Source organism: Mus musculus, chromosome 17 (assembly GCF_000001635.26).
Source record: "Mus musculus strain C57BL/6J chromosome 17, GRCm38.p6 C57BL/6J".
In the NCBI taxonomy this organism is placed as follows: domain Eukaryota; kingdom Metazoa; phylum Chordata; class Mammalia; order Rodentia; family Muridae; genus Mus; species Mus musculus.
Window position 1 is genome coordinate 10,557,934 of NC_000083.6, and position 19,347 is coordinate 10,577,280.

General features: G+C 42.7%; 1 protein-coding gene and 1 long non-coding RNA gene across 5 annotated transcripts in view; one reads left to right on the top strand and one right to left on the bottom strand.

Annotated features, from left to right (window-relative positions):
- Gm16168 overlaps positions 1-11,524 on the top strand; it is a 76,260-nt gene extending 64,736 nt beyond the window's left edge. For 2 of the 3 annotated variants that reach the window (XR_003952274.1, XR_876409.3), the window contains one exon: positions 1,674-11,524. This is a non-coding gene — a long non-coding RNA (predicted gene 16168). The other variant, XR_003952273.1, reaches the window with a different exon arrangement.
- The window catches only part of Pacrg (PARK2 co-regulated), a 437,183-nt gene that overhangs the window by 154,925 nt on the left and 262,911 nt on the right, over positions 1-19,347 (bottom strand). For both annotated transcript variants that reach the window (XM_006523353.4, NM_027032.2), the window contains one exon: positions 18,532-18,681. In XM_006523353.4, the coding sequence (XP_006523416.1) occupies positions 18,532-18,681 (150 nt within the window). The remainder of the gene's footprint in view (positions 1-18,531; positions 18,682-19,347) is intronic.

Consider the following 19,347-nt stretch of genomic DNA (forward strand, 5'->3'; position numbering starts at 1 on the left):
ACAGCAGACCTACATTTACTTAATTTGTATGGACAGCTTTGGCCTCAGACAGTGTCACTTGTACTGAACCAAAATTCAGAAAATAGAAAGCTACCAACAACTATTAATATTTACACATTTTGAGATGAGCACAATTCCTATATATTCCAGGATATAATGATAACAGCTAGAGGTAACAAGGAGTTGGATCAGTGGGCAAAGTGCCAGCCATACAAACATGCAAACCCACACTCATGTTTGCATCTATAACCCCTGTGGTGTGTGTGTGTGTGTGTGTGTGTGTGTGTGTGTACACTCTATATGTGACTCCTTGAGCTCACGGGACAGCCAGCCAAGCCAATAAGTGAGTATCAAGTTCAGTAAGAAATCTTGAGTGAAGGATAAGATCTCTTTATGGGAATGTACAGGAAATTAAACTGGGGTTGAGCTGGAAGCTTCTGCCCCGCGCTTTGGCTTTCACAGTGGTGAAAGGGGATATGCAGGCTATTGGAGAGGGGAAAGCTGGCTTTACTCAGCTGTGAACTCTGCCAACTATAACACCAACCTGCTAGGTAAGGTGTGCCCATGTGTACCATAGTGGCATAATGCTTATGGAGGTAACCAACTACTCTGCTTCAACCTAAGGAGGACTCCACAAGAGGAAACTCACATCTGGCACTATAAACCCAACCCCAAACCCTTAGGCCCGAGACAGAAACTCAGCACTGTTGTTTAGGGACAACACTGTCTTTCAAATAGTTATGATTATCCCCAGAGGCAGATGCTATTCTAAGCCCCGAGCAGAGAGGTTTCTTTTTGCTATGAGCTGCTGTAGATGCAGATTCCTGGCTGACCTGGGTGCTGAGAGTCAGTGCTGTCTCAATGCTGAGCCCTAACAGGCCATCTGTATCATCCTTCTGAGGCTTGGGGACATTTAAAAAGAGGAAGGAAAGAGACTGTGAGAGCCAGAAAATAACAAGGGCTGTGAAATGCTACCCTGCGAGCATGACACTGATATTGCAAACGTGGTTACAGCGTAACTGCAGGGGCTTGCACTTCGCTTCCACAAGACGGAGTCAGCCTGAAACGTTCCCTGTGATGTAATGAGTTCAGACAGAACTCCGTTTTTTTTTTTTTTTTTCCAGCAATTAATCTTTCCAAAACCTAAAAAAAGTAAACCTATACTTGTGCTATTGTTTGCTGTTTTGTTTTGTTTTTAATTTCCAAAAGTTACAATTCATTCCCATCTTCCAGTGGGCAGACTTTGTAAACTCTCTCCAAAGTGGGTTTCTTGCAGTTCTCCTGAATCGTCCCTAGTTAAGTCTTGCTGATGGTGAGCACTTCCATTTAGAAACACAGTCAGCAAAACTGTGTTTACACAAAGGACAGACTGCTGCACAGGGACAGCTCTGGTCTTGAGAACCTTACAGGAAGATGCCCACATCATGATGTGCAAGGGCATTTGGGATCAGATTTATTAACTCGACAAAACTCTAGGCATGCTCTATTAACTGTGTTGCATATACTATGTATTCAGAGGAGATCCTGTCTAAAGCACTGAAAAAATCCACACTACTGCCTAAATGCTGAATCTGAGCCTCGTTTCCACCTAAGCTCAATGCCACACATGTGTATTAAAAGCTAGGTCGTACTTAATGATACTGAATGCTAATTCTTTTTCTTTTCTTATGTAGGTGTGTGTATGATGCATGCACATTGTTGGGAACATACATGTCCATGTACGCACATGGAGGAGTCAGAAGAGGCCACCAAGGTTGCTGCTCCATCACTCTCTGTCATGTTACCTCCAGATGGAGTCTGTCACTGAAACTGGAGCTAAGCTGGTGGCCAGCAAACTCCAGTAATCCTTCTATCTCTGTCCACCAGCAGTGTTGAGATGAAGGGCATGCACAAGGTCACACCCATCTTCTCTCTGTGTGTAAGGATCTAACTCAGGTCCACATGCTTGTTCATGTAACCACTGAGTCTTTCCCCTACCCCCTCAGACAGCCATCACCCTGCTTCCTGCTTTTTTTTCCCTGATCATTGTGAGCAACTAACTAATCTCTGCCAATTAGTTCATGTCTTGTCTCTCCCTGCTTAAGCCTTGTCGACTCTTCTCTCTAAAGTGCTTTTTCTTGTAATTGCTCTGAATCATCTCAAACTTATAAAAAGAATAACAAGGATTAAACAACAGCAACTGTGGGAAAGCTACAAGTCCAGCAGCACTGTCAGTTGGACATGCTGGTTTAAACACTGGAAGAAGGAAATCGGTTTATCCGAACAATTGTCTAATACACGGTAATGAGACACCTAATTAGGTGCAGTGAAGAGGCTGGGTATTCATGAGATGGGAAAACCATGGAAGTTATCACTGTTTATTTCTCTCTCCATTTGAATAATGCCATCAGGGCCCTTTTATGAACTGATTGTCAATGTGCAAATTACTTAATCTCCCTGCATTCATTTGCTCATCTGTTAAATTGGATGAAGAATACTTTCTCTCTCCTGGGTTTAAGGATTAAATGAGATGATTCATGAAAAGAGTTAACCTCAGAATCTAGTGTAGAAAAAACACAAATGAATGTCTGTCACTGTTAACAACAACCACAACCACAACAGCAACAGCAACAACAGCAACAACAAAACCAATAGAGACAAATTAGCAAACCAATAATCTCCTTATGAATTTAAAACAGAGGACTATCTACCCTGTATGTGTGGTTGGTAGAATGATTCCTTTGGGTTTACATCATTAGAAAACAAAGAAGAAATAATCAACTCAAAAATAATTTGTATGCAGTGTTAGTTTTAACTGTCAGCTTGACACAGACTAGCATAACCTGAGTCTTTGAGAATGTTTATGAGGGATTATCTAGACTATAGTTATTGAGGTGTGAAGACCTGACCACTGTGGGTGGAACCATCCCCTAATGTGGGCATCCTGAGTTGTGTGAGCATGGAGAAAGCAAGCTGAGCACAAGCCTGTACGAGAATCTGTTGCTTCTGACTGAGGATGGAGAGTGGCCAGCTCCCTCCAGTTTTTGTTGCTGTAGCTTCCCCTCTGTGATAAACTAGAACTAGGCCGCCCATGGGGGCTTGTATGAAGATGGCCACCATAGGCTTCCAGTTTGAATACTTGGTCCCTAGTTGGTGGAACTGTTTGTTGAGACTAGGAAATATGACCTCGTTGGAGAAGGTGTATCACTGGGGATAGGCTTTACGGTTTCCAAAGATTTGTGGCATTCCCAGTGTGCTCTCTGCCTCTGCTCCTGGTTTGAGATGGGGACTCAGCCATTCCTGCTGTCATGCCTTTGCTCTGTTCCACCAGCATGGACTCCAACCCCCAGGAGCTAGAACCGAAGGATCAAGTAAATGCTTTAAAAAAAAAAAGTTGCTTTGTTCTGATGTTTTATTGCAGCAAAAGAAAAGTAACTAGAACAAACTGTAAGCCAAAATAACCTTTTTCTCCCTAGGTTGCTTTTGTTTGGCTGGTTTACCATTGGTGTCTAAAGAAAAATTTTGAGGTTTTTCTTAATGGATCTATATACAGATCACAGGGCTCAATCACATACTGTATGTATTAATTCATGGTCTCGGGAAAGAAAAGAAAGTTTATATTCCTACAGTACCTCAAGTATCTTACTGCCTGTAGGATTCCCCATCTTCTCAGGGGCCCTTTAGTGAACCAGTGGGCACCAGAGCACTAATGGCAGACCACTTGACTATATATTAATGGCCACTTTTTAAACTTTCCAAACTTAAAGCACTTTTTATTTGGTTGGGCCTTTTTGTGAGCTAAATAAATTGAGTCATTGAATTTTCTAAAGGAATGGCTAAGTGCTAATATTAATTGCATAAATTTGGAGTCAATTTTGTATTCTGCATGCTGGAGACTCTCAACCAAGAAATTAAATAGTAATTAGAATTTATCTTCCCACTGCAATCGAACAGTGTTAGGTTTTAAAAATGTGTTAAATTCTATCTCACAGGTTTTTATAATGGAAGTTTTTGTACTGTGAAGCTGTGCTCTAACGGGCAGGCTTGGGACGCTGTGTGTTGGGCATAGAAATTATTTACTTAGGGACACTTATTTATATCAATACAAAATTCACTTATAACTGATTTTATTACCTTGGATATGTTTTATTAGGAATGAGTTATGCTTTGTTCTTAAAACGTAGGAAATTAAGAGAAGTTTAATAGGTCAATAGAGTGCTGTTAAAAGTAGGTAAAAAGTTCTAAGACCAGTAGGCTGTCTTTCAGAAATAGGGTCAGGGAAGCAGTTCTCTGTAATGTGGTGATAAACAGAGATAAGTACACATTTTCAATTACTTCACACATAATATAAGGATTTCATTCTACGAGTTATTACCAGGACTAGAAGAACATTTTTTTTTGTCTGTAGAAACTACAACTATAGTTACCTCACAATATTGATTTGTGGAGAACAAAAGGTAGAGGCCATTTTAAACTACATGTCTGTTGTGTCCAGGGAGCCTGCTGGGGGAATATCAGTCAGGCTAAAGACACAGAACCATTCCTCCTAAAACAAATGGGTTTTTCTTTAGGAACTGTGCTTAGAAAGGAAACATTTTACAAAACAAATAGTGTTTAAGAGCGAGGTTCAATTTGATTCCATTTTCTATTAAAATTGTCCAGTCAAAATATATGGTTGTTATTTTAAATTTCTCTACCTAGTAACTTGGAATTAAACATGAGACATCACTAACCAATACAAGACAATCCATTTCTGCCATGTCATGATTGAGTTGTGAGCTTAGAATGGGTATTAGGGGCATAAAAACTGCACGTTTCCAATGTGCACTGTGAAACCTGAGCTATTTGCTTCACTTACAATGTTACAATGTACAAGTAACAATGGTCTCGTGGTGTCTGCTTTACTGTACTTCTCCTAACATCTCTATCATATCCCGTCATTTTGTTCTGATTTGTAAATAACTAAAATTCTGCCATTTATTTAGGGTCACAATTTCAAATTCGTTATTCAGGAGAGCAACTCATCTAAAATATCAAAGCAAACGTGCCTGACTCCCGCTTTAACTGTCTACTGATGTCCTGACATACATGGGGGACATATCTATGTTCTCAGTCACCTTGGTTTCCAAATGATTTCTGTGTCTAACGGTCCCGGAGGCCTCACACACTCGTGTGGTTCCGCTGTCCTTACAGATGGATGGCTGCCTGTTTTGTGTGGTGCTATGATCTACTTTTCTTCCCTCCCCACCAAATGGGAAGATACACTGGACAAGGAAGCACAAACTGAAAGAGGTCCTTTCTAGAAAACACAATAAGTACATTTTGGATTAAATTAATCTATGCTAGAATCTTGGATGCCTGTGGCAAAGATCTAAAATTATCTTGAGTCCCTTAACTTGGCCTTTATGGTTATCTTCTGTGAGGACTGTTTTTGGTGATCTTGGGGAGACCCCTAAAGCAGTGTAGACACCAAGGCTCTTAGCCCCTTCCTGCTTCTGAGATGGAGATGCCTCACTTTCAGGGTCAGGTTAGACAATAGATTCCACTGTCACAGCTTTTCTGTTTATGACTTTTTAATTTTGCTGCTTTGGTTTGGTTTATTGAGATAAGATCTTACTCTTTAGCATAGGCTGGCCTCAAACTCACGGCAATCCTTCTGTCTTAGCCTTTATTTCTGGACAAAGACTGTTCCACAGTTTAATTAGTTACACTTTTTAGTCTCACAGTGATACATAAAAAAATGAAGTATCTAAACACCTTATTTCATCTTAGATTTAATAAAACAGGCTAAAAATTCTTTTAATACATTCTCCAAATATCCATTAGGGATAAAGACTTTTCTAGGAATACCCAGTCCATAAATGACACCAAATTTATGCATAATTATGAAGGAATTTGTCTGGGATTAAAAAACTTTGTGTTTTTTTTCCTGGTGTCTGTGTATGACTATGCATGCATGCATGCATGTGTATGTGCTTATGCAAGAGAAAGTGCGTGCATGTGTGTGTGTATGTGTGTGTGTGCATGGTATATGGACACATGTAAGTTTGGATGCAGAGGCCATAGAACTTCAGGTGTCTTGTTCTATCAGTATGCACCATATTCTCACTAACCCTGGTGCTTGGCTACTGCCAGCAAGCCCAGCAATCCTCCTGTGTCCATCTTCTATAATATGAGAGGCCATGCCCAGCTTCTATGGGTGCCGGGCAACAAATTTTCCTACACATTGAGCCATCTCACTGGCCCCCTTTTGGCATTTTAAATTAGGCACACTTGCTGTACATTCAGGTTATTAGGAACCACTCTTCCAGTCTATCATTGCGCACTATCACAGAAAATGACAATCTGAAAATGCTTTTGCTTTATAGTGCACAAGAATTTGAGCAGCAGCTTTGAACAGCGGCACAGGCTCGCTGCTACAGTGGACCAGCAAACATCCTCTGTCAGTCACACACCAAGCAAACCTAGTGACCAGCATTCCAAAACACCATCTCTGGAAGCCAGTGCTCCTCATCTCTGGAGTGTCTGGGCTCAATGTCCTGTTAGTGTCTGTTCATGTTTTAGGTGTTAACTTCGGCCTGTTCTGACATCTGACTTGGGTGAGTCATTTTAACCCAGTTCTCAGTGTGTTCGTATGTAAGGTAGAGATAAGCATTTTAAAACTAATATCCCATCCTTCTCATTCCATTCTGTGTGATTATAAGAAGTCTTGAAATTTCTTAGAAACAGACATATGCTGGTTGTATGGAGGATCAAACACCAGGGGGGAGTGTGCCATTGGCTAACCCAGCCAGAGACACCCCTGTCCCATTACCAGACTAGCTTTTTGAAAGGCATTTAACCTACTGGTTTTCATTTTCACTTATAAATAAATCATTCAATTATTAGATAATTACTAATTACATATTAGATGATATTATCTAATTACATTGTTATTGTATTAATATTAGATAATTACTCCAAGAGCAAGAGACATCTTTGAAATCCGTGTCTTGCTCCTGTGCACTGAAGGCCTTGCACAACTTTGGGCTTCTCGGAGCTGACCTCAGGAGTCCAGGGTCATGCTAGCTTCACTCTCTGCATGGACTTAATTCTGTGTCCTCTTAGACATGGGCCTCACTTTCCTCACCACAGTCGGGCAGATATCAAGGTTTGGATGGCTGCATCTGGAAAGCTCGCTTCTAAACATGTCCTCAAGTTCTCCTCTCTTATTTGTGTTCTGATCCAATCATGACTGTGGGGTGGCTTTGTAGACAGAGTTAAGGTTCCTGTGATAGTTCATAGTACCTGTCAACTAGGCCAGATTAGCCAGTGGACAAACCTTGGGACCCACCCTAGGACCGTGTGATTCCATAGGCCAGTCCTAGACTGAATGGAAAGGAGAAAATGACCAGAGAGAAGCATTTACCTCTGCTTGCCTCCTGACTGTAGATAAATTGTGATGAGTCGCCTCAAGCTCCTGCCCTCAAGACTCTCTGCCATGATTGCCTGCATCCCGGAACCAGGGACAAAACAAACCCTTTCCCCCTTAAGTTGCTTTGTTGGGCCATTTTCTCACAACAGGAAAGGAAACTAAAAGTAGAAGTTTGCTGAGCTGACCTTAAAGTGGGGAGGTTACCCTCATCCCAGAATAGACCCCGTGTGACACAGGAGTCAGAGGTTGGAAGGAACTGAGCCACCAGGATTGGCTTTGAAGCAGAAAGGGCTAAGAGACACCTGTTATGTGGGTGCTGGGGATTTGAATTCAAATCTTTACAACAGGCACTTTGTTGACTGAGCCATCTCTAGGCGTCTGTCTCTTGTCCTATCAAGGATGAGGTGGCTGAGCCTAGCTTCTTCAGGCTGCCAGTTCACAGGCTCTGACCCTAAGAACTCTCTGAACCTACCCAACACTTTTGAACTTCATCTACCAAGAAATGTGGAAAAGACAAAATATTTTTTCAGTGTTTCTAAAGAGAATGAAATCTAAGCCATTTGGTGAGTTGGTTCTATCTTATGTTTATAATATACAAACACACACACACACAAAATACAGAATTGAAGTATTTCTGTTAGGACAACTACAAACTTTCCTCAATCCTTTGTGTGTATAAATAATATCCAAATGCCTTCAGGTCAACACGAAGCTTAACATAGAGAACCACTGAACAGTAATGACACAATTACATCCTTGTTTTCTAAAAAATAATATTGTATCATTAAATAGCTTTTCAGCTTGTGATAAAGATAATTTAAAGAATCAAGAAAGGAATTCTAAGATAAGTTGTAGGTGCAAAACAGGCACAATTGAAACTGGTTTGCCAAAATTTAATTGGAAGGTCATCTAGTGAGTGGAAAAGATTGTTTTTCGTTGTATGGCTACCTCAACATGGATATAAATAGACTCAGAAAGAGCTGATAGAAAAGCAATGTATTTAAGGGGGTTGGGGAAGATTGACCTTGGAGGGCTGGATCTGGAGCCTGATTACTGTGACACCCCACCCCCACTCTGTTTTTTTCCTCTGTTACTTATATATTAATTTAAGAGGTCCATGCATTATGACTCAGGAAGCAGGCAAGGAAGGAAATCTCAGTGCATTTCCAGTTCTTTTTAGGGAAAGGGCCTGTTCTGTTTTTCAATTCCACCTTCAATGATGGCAAAGCTTATGCTGAACTAATTCAATTCCATTCTGTCAAAGTGAGAAAATACAGAATTTTTAAAGGAAGACAATAAAAATGGGAAGCTGTTTTCAGCCTACGTGTACAATCCTTCCTACAGGATCTTGATCTGCTAAAAAACCAAACCAAAACAGGAAGTGTGGCAGGGGCTGAGGCTGGGGTTGGGGCTGGGGCTGGGGCTGGGGTTGGGGCTGGGGCTGGGGCTGGGGCTCAGACTTTCTGGGTCAAGGCAAGCATGGAGGTGAAGGAGGCTCTACTTGGACCACAAGGTCCATCGAGCCACACCTACAGCCCTGCTGCTGGTGGCATCTCTGGGCACTGCTCTGAATCCCACCTGGCACTGGATTGTTTTCCAGGGTCCAGTGCGTGTTCGTGGGAGTTGTCCACAGAAATTCCTCTAGAGAGAAAGCACTGGGGTTCAGAACTAGCAAGGTGACACCTACCTTGTGAGATCAACAGTGCATGGGACCAAGAGGAAGCTTAATGTCCATGCTTTAGGGATTTTTGACTGTGCAGGGATTCTTAGAAGTAACTTGAGAACCTACCATGAAGTCAGTATAGGAAGAGGATGACAGAATATTGAGGGTGGAGCCACAGGGCTACAGGCTCTGTTGCAGTAGAAGCCAGTAACTTAAGGGTCCTGAGCCGAGCTGCATCCATCCTGAGAACTCAACACTTGCCCGACTTTGGGAGGGGTCCTCCTCTTCCTCCTCTGCGTCCTAACTGGGACAGAGTCTCGGAACAGGGTTCATAGTCAAACTTATAGGGTGAGTTGGTAGGGGTGAGTAGGTTATCACAAAGACCATGAAACAGGTGAATTTCACCCCATTTCTCAGGCCAGCTTTCAGCTAGAAGACAGCCCAAGTTGAGCCGGGGGTGGGGGTGGGGCCTGGGGTGGGGGAGAACTTGAGATGAGCCAAGTTCAAGGTCTGCAAGATTCTTTTGGGTCTGGTTTGATTCAGTCTCCCACAGATCTTAGGAGTAAAACATTCTGGGCCCTGCTGCAGACCTGCGAGCAGCTGGAATGGACCCTGGGCTGAGCAAAGCTTACAATGTTCCGGCATCCCCACCCCTGCCTCAGACCTACTGATGATTCAACATAACAATTACATTTGGTTACATTGTTATTTTCCAGGCAGTGTCCACAAAGAGACCTTTAAAATGTCATTTGCTTTGGCTCAGCAAAGATCTGCATATCAAGGAAAATGCAGAAAAGATTTTAGTTATCAGCAAATCTAGAACAAGTGATGTTTTAGGTGCCATGAAAAGTACAGATTATGAACTGAGGGTAGAAGAAGTCTCTTCATTAAAAGCCTTGCGATTCCCCATTTCCTTCCTTGGCCAGGTTAAATACAACATTCTGCGGCACCAATAGAAGACAGCACAGTTCCCTTTTGGGCAAGCATCTGCATGCAGCCTCATCCAGGGCCTGTGTTAGTCTTCAAATACATTAAAGCACACTGCACACATCTCTGCTGGCATGCCTGAAAGGTCTTAGCTGAGTTGGTGGAGACTGGTGAGCCTGTGTTCCCAGCTAGCAGGGGCCAAGGGTGCTATGGGTCAAGGCCTGAGAACCATGCATAATCAAGGAATTCTGTGGGTAAATCTTGGTTGGGTAACTTTAGAAGGATGTGGATAAAGTGTATTTCAAACACGGCTTTGCATGTAAGTTATGCAGGGGGGTGGGTGTTGTCTCTCCTCCTCTACCTGGGCTTTGGTGCGGAGACAGACCCAAGAAACAGGATACAGGCTCAGTACAGAGCCCACGATAGCATGGATACCTAGCGTACAAGGACCTCAGCACAGCACACAGGAAGTGGTAGCTCAGTCCCGAAATCCTGGCACTAAGGAGGGAAAGGCAGAAGGATCAGAAAGTCAAGGTTATATGTGGATATGTAACAAGTCTGAGGAAAGCCTGGGATACATGAAAATAATGTAAAGAAGAAACAGGACCTCTACCCAAGGGTACAGCTAGGGAGTGTGACTTTGCCCAGAGAATAGCTCACCCAACAGAGAGGGGCCTAGGAGGAGACAGAGGTGACATGATGCTCTCTTTTTGATCTGGAGGAAAACTAGACCTAGGTCACAAGGGCCTTGAGACTGGTCCATGGGATAGCCATTCCAGGCTAGAAAGCACCGTGTCAATCGCAGTGGCCATTCTGACAACACACGCTTGCATTGGTTCAGTCCCATTAGGTCTCCTGTTGCGGCCTGTCACTGTTGCTTCGGGACAGTGGATGGGATGTTCCTGTGGAAGCTGTTGTAGGTGAACCAAAGTGGCCATGGGTCTGGAGACAATCAAAGTGTGCTTGGGCCACAGATCTAACTGCAGTTTGATATTCCCGTGGGTCTGGTTTTGTCACAGTGGCGAATGTTTTGTGATTGGTCCTTGGGTAAGATCAGGCCCCACCCTCCCACCTCTGCTCTGCATCCTACAAGCTGGAGAACTCACCTCATGATTTTATTGCTAACTACTAAACACTCTTTCTTTGGAGTTCCAGAACCCCAACTTTCAGGAAACCTTCACAGAACATCAGAGAATGTGTCAATCTCCTCATTCATTATTCCCGGACAGCCACCAGCACACACTCAGACTGCTGTGAAGTCTAACTTATTGAAAAAGCAATGGTTCTCTTTAAAGACAATGCATGCTGAGGTCAATTGCAGCCTTCCTGCCAGAGCTGAAAAGAGGACATGCACCTCAGAAGAGGAAGACTGGGCTCAGCTCCCTCACAGCACATCGTCTCCTTGACGCTGGAGTGCAAACTCTTTTCCTCCTTATGAAAGTCCTTTGTGCCCCTGAGATTCCCAAGACAGAGCTGTGCTGAGGAGATCCACTCCAACACAAGACGTCAGCCTTCGAATAAACAGATTCTCCAACACCTCTTATTTCTAGAATATTAACTGTTGTGTGACGGGAAGTCTGGGCCTGGGTTCAAAGGCATCGATGAGATGAGAATGCTATAGTTACTACAAATAAATGAGGAGAGACGTGGGCGCGGGGGAGGGGTAGATGTTCAGCAAATGTAGAAGCTGCGTGTAGCCTCAAAGCCATGTCTACTTTAGTAAGACTCTGGGGTTTCAGGACAAGCAATTCTTGGTACACCTGGTCTGGCCTGTGATTAGATACTTCAGTCTTCTGACATGAATTGAAGAGTCAAAGGGAGTGGCTAAAACTCCCGTTAGAGTGGGAAGAGTGAACAAGAAAGTCTGTCCATGTTGGCTTGTTTGCATAATGGGGATTATGAGCACCAACAAAAGACATCCCGTGTCATATTTCTGCTCCTGGCATATAGTAGATGTAATAATTCTTAAATTTATTTTGTATGGAATCACCTTACAAAATACATTAATTCTAATGGATTGTACATAATACCCTTGGAGGGACAGCAGAAAACCATATGTTTCTAGTTTGTCACAACACCCTCTGAGACAAGCAGTACAGACACCTAACATTTACCAAATCCTCTCTCCTGGGCAACTCTGCTACAGCCACAGTGCACACTTAATTCCAGCCAGAAGACATATCCTACGAGCTCACTGAAGGTTTGTAAATATCTTTAACTCTTCCAACAACCTGCTCTTTAAATTAAGGAAACTGAGGCACACTGGAATTGTGTAACTGCCCATTCTTTCCTTTGCATTTGATAAACAGGATTAAGCATGATGAGTAGGATCAAAGGCCTGAGCCTTCACACCTCAGAACTGCTCTGTGGCTACTGCCCATGCGGTCCCATTTCTTGGTTTTCTCCATATTATTTGATCTGCCCAAAGCCTCTTCCATTCTTGTATACAAGGTAAACTCTACTTACTGCTTTAATCCTCCTTTAGGCCTGAGGTACCTGGGTTTCTTGCTTAGCTGGTTTGGGCAGAGACTCCTGCCTGCAATGCATTCTTCCACTTCAATGAGTTCCTGGGCATCCCTAGGGTCTCCAAGGAAGTTCTCAAAGCTATGGGAAGTGTTTGTTTTCCTGTCTGGATAGTTTGTAGCATCTCAGAAGAATTAAGAAATCAATGGACCACCATTCTTTCTGCTCAAAATGAGGTCCCTCTCCTTAGACTGAACAAAACTTTCCCATGGGAAAGTTATAGGAGTGTTGTCCTCGAAAAGAAGCTCTCATCTGACAAGCCATTTTCAGGAGTAATGTCAGGGCTAGTTATGATCTATATTTGACCCTAGGATTCTTGGTAGACTTAGGTTTTAATCTATGTGGGTAAGTACTTAGACGAGATACATGTGTGATACTGCCGACCTCACATTCAGAAACAGTGGGCAGGGGCAGGGGCAGGGGCAGGGGCAGGGGCAGGGGCAGGGGCAGGGGCAGCTCTAATGACTTCCCCTGTGAGCTCAGGACAACTCGGTGCTTGCAGATTCAATAAACATAATCATTTTCAGGAACTTTGAACCAAATTCCCAAAGTGTGAGTTATAGATAAAACCAGGCCAGCATTTCACAGGCAATGAGCCTTAACTCCAAACGAAACTCAAATTTCCTAAAAGAGAAATAACTATTATACAAGAAAAGTTATACTTCCTAACTTGGGGTAAAAAATGAGTACACAAAAGTTCACCAGCATTTTAAAAGACCACAAGAAGACACAACTCACAGGACCACACAGCTCACAGTACCATACAACTCACAGTACCACACAACTCACAGGACCACACAACTCACAGTACCACACAACTCATAGGACCACACAACTCATAGGACTATAACAACTCACAGGACCATTTAACACACATGGCTACTTATGCCCTTATGAAAAGTGGATTTTTGTTTCATTTTTTTTCCTCTAAAGCCACTTAAACTTCAAGGCCAAAGACCTCACACAAACATTCTAAATTATGGCAAATATAATATATTCTTATCATTTATATAGATTGATGGGTCTAACTCGAATTACCAAAATTTAAACAATATTTATATTCTATCATTTATTATCACTGTGGGAAAGGGGCATGTGCCACAGTAGAGACTAAAGAATGACATCAGGCAAGGGCCTGTTCTCTCCTTTCTCCGTGTGGATTCCTGGGATTGAACTTAGGTCCTCAGCCCAGCCAGGAGTGCCTGTGCCTGCTGAGTCACCTTGTGGGCCCTGTGTCATCAGAGTGGTGCATGCTCCAGACTTACTCTAAACATTCTGGCATTTGATTTCTGCACCTAGGAGCAGGATGCTTGGTTATTGCATCTCTATTGCATGGATGTGGGACTGTCAGTATCTCAGAGGCCAGAAGTCCTGAATGTTTTGGGTACACAGTTGATCAGGACCATTGCTGCCCTTAGGAACCAACACTGCGGCATATGGACACAGTGTCTGCAAGTTTCTGATCTCTTGTTGTCAGAGCCCACAGCCATAGCTATGAGGGAGTTCCTGTCATTAATTGGCTCATGCTCCTCAAATGTAATACAGCACATCATTAATTTTGCAGCTTCATCTGGTAAAGCTATAAGCCGAACATTCGTATTGTCTTAATTTTCTGTAACCTTTAATAACATTTATAAAAGAGCGTAGGAGAGATGAAAATGATATTGGCTGTATGACAAATATATTTTATGAACAGTTTTTAGAAATTGTTCTTTCTCTCACCCCAATGTAGCTCCTGGAAAATCAACATACTTTAGACATATCTAGTTCATTGTTTAAATATGGAACAATGAGCTCCAGGAAATGGCTGTGCTACCCTGAACATACTCAGTACTGTTGGACCATGAATTCAAACCTGGTTGGGCCTGGTTATGACCTGAATGGGAGAAATGAAACCTAAACATGGATATCGATTTGGATCTTTTATGGAAGGCCCTGATCTAGGCTTTCCTCCTCTGTCTGACATGGGTTTATCTTTTTAGAAGATGGTGTTACCCCAATACAGTCACACATTTACCTTAAATATTTTGCAAGAAAAGGATGGATTTGAAAACAATATATCCTTTAACTTAAACTCGAGGTGAAAACTCACCTAGCATGTAGTCATGAGAAGTAAGATGGACCCTGTGCTCAGCAGCCAAGTCCTTGCCATGGCTGGTGAGATGAAGAACTTGCACATTACTCACCGAGTCTGGAAGGCTCACACTGGTAGTTAAACAGGAACTGTGTCACAGGCTCTATGGAGAACTTCCACCCACTTAGATAAGTTGCCAGATTATAGCTCAGATAGCATTGCTACATTTTATGTACAATTATATTATAAAGTTGCCGAGCATGTACTTTTTTTTTTAATTACGTATTTTCTTCAATTACATTTCCAATGCTATCCCAAAAGTCCCCCATACCCTCCCCCCGACTCCCCTACCCACCCACTTCCACTTTTTGGCCCTGGCATTCCCCTGTACTGGGGCATATAAAGTTAGCAAGTCCAACGGGCCTCTCTTTCCAGTGATGGTCGACTAGGCCATCTTTTGATACATATGCAGTTAGAGTCAAGAGCTCTGGGGTACTGGTTAGTTCATAATGTTGTTCCACCTATAGGGTTGCAGACCCCTTTACCGAGCATGTACTTAACAATGGTTCTTTACTTTAGCATGTGGCTCTGGACTCACTGCCTCTAGTGACCACACCCACTCCTATATAAAAAGCTGCTCCCATGTTTGAGATATGAAGTGTACCCCAAGGCTTGTGTATTGAAGGGTACATCCCTTGCTGGTGGTGCTAATTTGGGGAGCTCTGGAAACTTCTGTAGATGAGACCTAGCTGAAGGAAGTTGCTCTCTGGGAACTTGTCCTTGGTGGTGGTATGTTTCCATTGCCCCCTGTCTCCTCTTCTAGAGCAAGAATAGTGTTACGGGCTGGCTAAGACATGACACCTTAGAGGGTGATGACTTCAGCTACACCGTTTCCCCCATGGCCTGAACCTGGGGGCCTGGTTTTCCTCCTTGTGGGTGACTGCTGACAGGTTTGCCTGGCTCCCTGACAGCTCAGCCCCCACTGCTTGTTTCAGAATACATTCATTTAACATTAAAACAGGAAAAACATTGTAAAAGAGTTCAGACAGTAGAACCAAGCTAGAGTCTGCTTCAAGGGGACAGACAGAAGAGTGGAGTCATTATATTTGAAAGGATGTATTCTTTCATCTATCTCTGGTCCCATTCTAAAAGTATTCTGTGGTAGGACTTGAAAGAAACATATCTGAATCTAAGTTTAACGAGACATCAATTTACATAAAAGACAAGCATGGAATAGCAGATGTATAGAAAGGAGAAAACATCTTCGAATGCTTTGGAGCCTAGTTTAATATTCTTCTCCCTATTGCTATTACTGAAAATCTGACATAATTTAATGATATATAATGACATGCTGTGAGAGATACCTGCTTAAATTAAGTAAGAATTATGGCTCGGTGAATATGGGCACAGCATCTAAAATCATGAAGTGGAACTATTTTCCTAATACAAAATGCTAACACAGCTGGAAGTCCTGGGATGAATTCCTTGCAGACTTGGATCCAGGGTTACAGAGCCACATCTGGGGTTACAGAACCCCTTTAAAGAAGAACATTCCATTCACAGGGTATAATGATCCAATTTTATAATAGGTCCCTTAGAACATAGTAAACCTCACCATGGCATTGTGGTGACAGGCTTCTAGAAAAGGAGAAAATGAAGCTGAAGATAATGTTTCCCTCTTAAATGTCAGAAGAATGTTTGACAGAAAAGCAATTTGAACATGAAATTTCTGATGTGTGCATTGGGAAATATTCCAAAATTGTTGGTTGTGCTTGAGACCGATGGTGGCGTAGATCAGCTATGAATTTCTCATAGTGAGCTCTCCAATATTCTTATGGACAAGCACTCTTTACCTTTATTAGACAGTATGGACATTTTCTAGTTACAGACTTAAAAGGAAACTGTCCCTAGAAAGCAACAGGGAAATAATAGGTTTGTTTTACAGCCCAGAACCCTCAGGAGGACTGTCTGTGGGGACTGAATCAGTCCTGCCTCCCCAGTTTGGTTCCCAAGAAATTGGTTGTCTCTTGAGCTTCGCCAGTTGCCTTCATTCATACAAGGATACAAAACATTACTTGGATTTAAGTTGAAGATTTTGATGTTTGACAAGAGCACTATGGACAAATCTATTCCTCCAAGCTTATGCAAGAGAGAAGCTACGTGGGCTGGCCCAATCTCTGTGATTATCAAATTCAGAAACAAATGTTTGTTTTTAAGAGAGAAAAGCGACAAGGAGGCAGGCTTCAAAACAAAGCGCTGGGAACACTAACAGCGAGCATCCTCTGGGTTTGCACAAGGAGCACTGAGAACATATTTGTGGAACTCGGGCTTCCAAATGTTGACCTAGACATCTTGAGTAGCTGTTGTGTGGTTATTACACTTCTTTCTTCTCCACCTGTCCTTGCCCACCTCTCTGAGGTCCATCTCCATTTTCCCTCCCTCCCTCCCTCCCTCCCTCCCTCCCTCCCTCCCTCCCTCCCTCCCTCCCTCCCTCCCTCATGTCCACATCAATCTATCTCCCTGCCTCCCACTAGTTCTCTACTTCTGTCTCTAGCTTTAGCTTAGAGCTAAAATCTACAGATAGGAATACATGGAAGCTTACATTGTTCTGATGAGCCATAACTGAATCACACCCATGTGAAGGCTTTCTATAAATGCACAGATATTTGATGCTACCATATGGCAGAAAATATGACTTAAGAATAAATAATGTTTATAAGTAATTTTTTATAACATAAGAGTGCTGTTACCACAACAATTGTTTGGATAGTATGGAACTAAATTACTAAAGTACAGTTTTTAACTCCCCCAGGAGTAATCATCTTGCTTCAGTGTCTGTGCACCCTTCTCCCCTTCAGATGATTTGAGATGGACCACAAACATATAATTAGGTCTACGATCAAAAGACAGCTAAGGAGCTTCTGAGAACTCCACAAGGTTCGGAACAGTGTACGTGTGACGCAGATTCAATAATAACCAGTGATTACATTCAAAGATGGTGACTCTAAATGCCAGGCTTGTCTGCGGCAGGGGGCTGCTGTACGCCTGGCTTTTGTTAGCTATTGTTTTCCTATATGTACAAGGAACAGATCGTGTTTCAAGCTTTTCAGGCTGTGTTCCACTAAATTACCAATGGATTTACATGGCTGTCAGGAACCAGCTTCACATGTTGACTTCTCCCATGTATGTGAGAAGTATGGAGCCTCAAAATTAGCAACAAAAAAGAATGAGATTCATGTACTTTCAGGGAAATCGACTGACAGTTTAAGTAAACCCATAACCATGGCCTGCCCGTGATTGTCTATGCACCCTTCTCCCCTTCAGACTTGCCACGGATTGGCTGGCGCAGGGTGACCAGTGCATTGAGAATATCCAAGCTCCCCAAGCTTGGTGGAGAATAGTTTTCCAAGAGAAAAATCAATCATCATATCTATTTTTAATCAATACTCACCACCCGAATTTGTTAATGACAAATTACTAAGCATTAGTAACTCAAGAGTAGAAAAATATCATTTTTCTACTTTTTCCTTGAGATGAAATACCAGATGTTGAAAAGCTCCAAACTGCCTACCACATCTGAAAAGCATTTAAAACACTCACCTTTAATCAGTTTATAAATAGTGGGCTATAAAGTTTTGCAGGGAGGACCAAAACCTTCAAATGTATTTAAGAACTATTAAAGGACACTCTACAGTTTAATTACTGGAAACATGTAGAAGCATTTTGGCGCTCATCTATTGAGTGGGTGGGCTGTTCATATGAGGAGGAATCACAGTTGCTGATTTAACTGTTTCCTGGGGGAAGGAGGGGACAGTGGTGGAGGGTGGGGCTACACAGTTTAGATCTCCAAACCAAAGGGTGATAGTCCCAAGCAGGCTGCTCCTCATCTCTCCACCAACCCATTCCTTTGTTTTATGCTGAGAAGACATTTTGCCTCCTGAGGTCACTCACCATTCATGTTCTTAAAGATGTTCAGGATTGGCAGGATCTGACGGTAGTAGGGCAACAAAGCTTCGCCCACCATCTCCGAAGACACAACCAGATGCTGGAGAACCTTGAGCGTCACACAGATGATCTGTCTGTTTCGGAGGTTCAAGGCATCTATGTGGTAGAAAAACAAACAAGCAGCAAATATTGAGTGTGAATTCTATGATGTTAAGGCAAAGCTGACGCATGGATTCATTTAAATTGTGCTCTATTGGGGACCCAAGGGGTCCTTATTATTACAGTTCTTATGAGGCTAGCATGGCCCCCTGCAGAGAATCACATCTTATTTGGTTACGGTTCATCCTCCCAGCTGATATGGACTCTTCACCAAACTTGAGAACACTTCTTTTCTTTCTTTGTTTCCTTTCCTCCCTCCTTCCCTTCCTCCCTCCCTTTTTCCTTCCTTCCTTCCTTCCTTCCTTCCTTCCTTCCTTCCTTCCTTCCTTCCTTCCTTCTCCTTCCTTCTTGTTTTTGTTTGTTTGTTTTAAGACAAGGGTTTGCTATGTAGCCCTGTCTGCTCTGGAAATCAATTTGAAGACCAGGCTAGTGTCCAACTCAGAGAGATCCCCCTGCCTCTGCCTCTTGGTGGGGGGTGTTTGGGATTAAAGGTGTGTGCCACTATGCTTGGCTACTTCTCATATTTCCATACAGAAAAGAGGGTGGTGGTATGAGGAAGAAGAGAAAGGCAGGCGTCAGGGAGCATTAGACATCACCCAGTGTCAGTGCTTTAGATTACTGTACAGGCTATCAATAGATAAGCTTTTGTGATCTCTGTTAAGA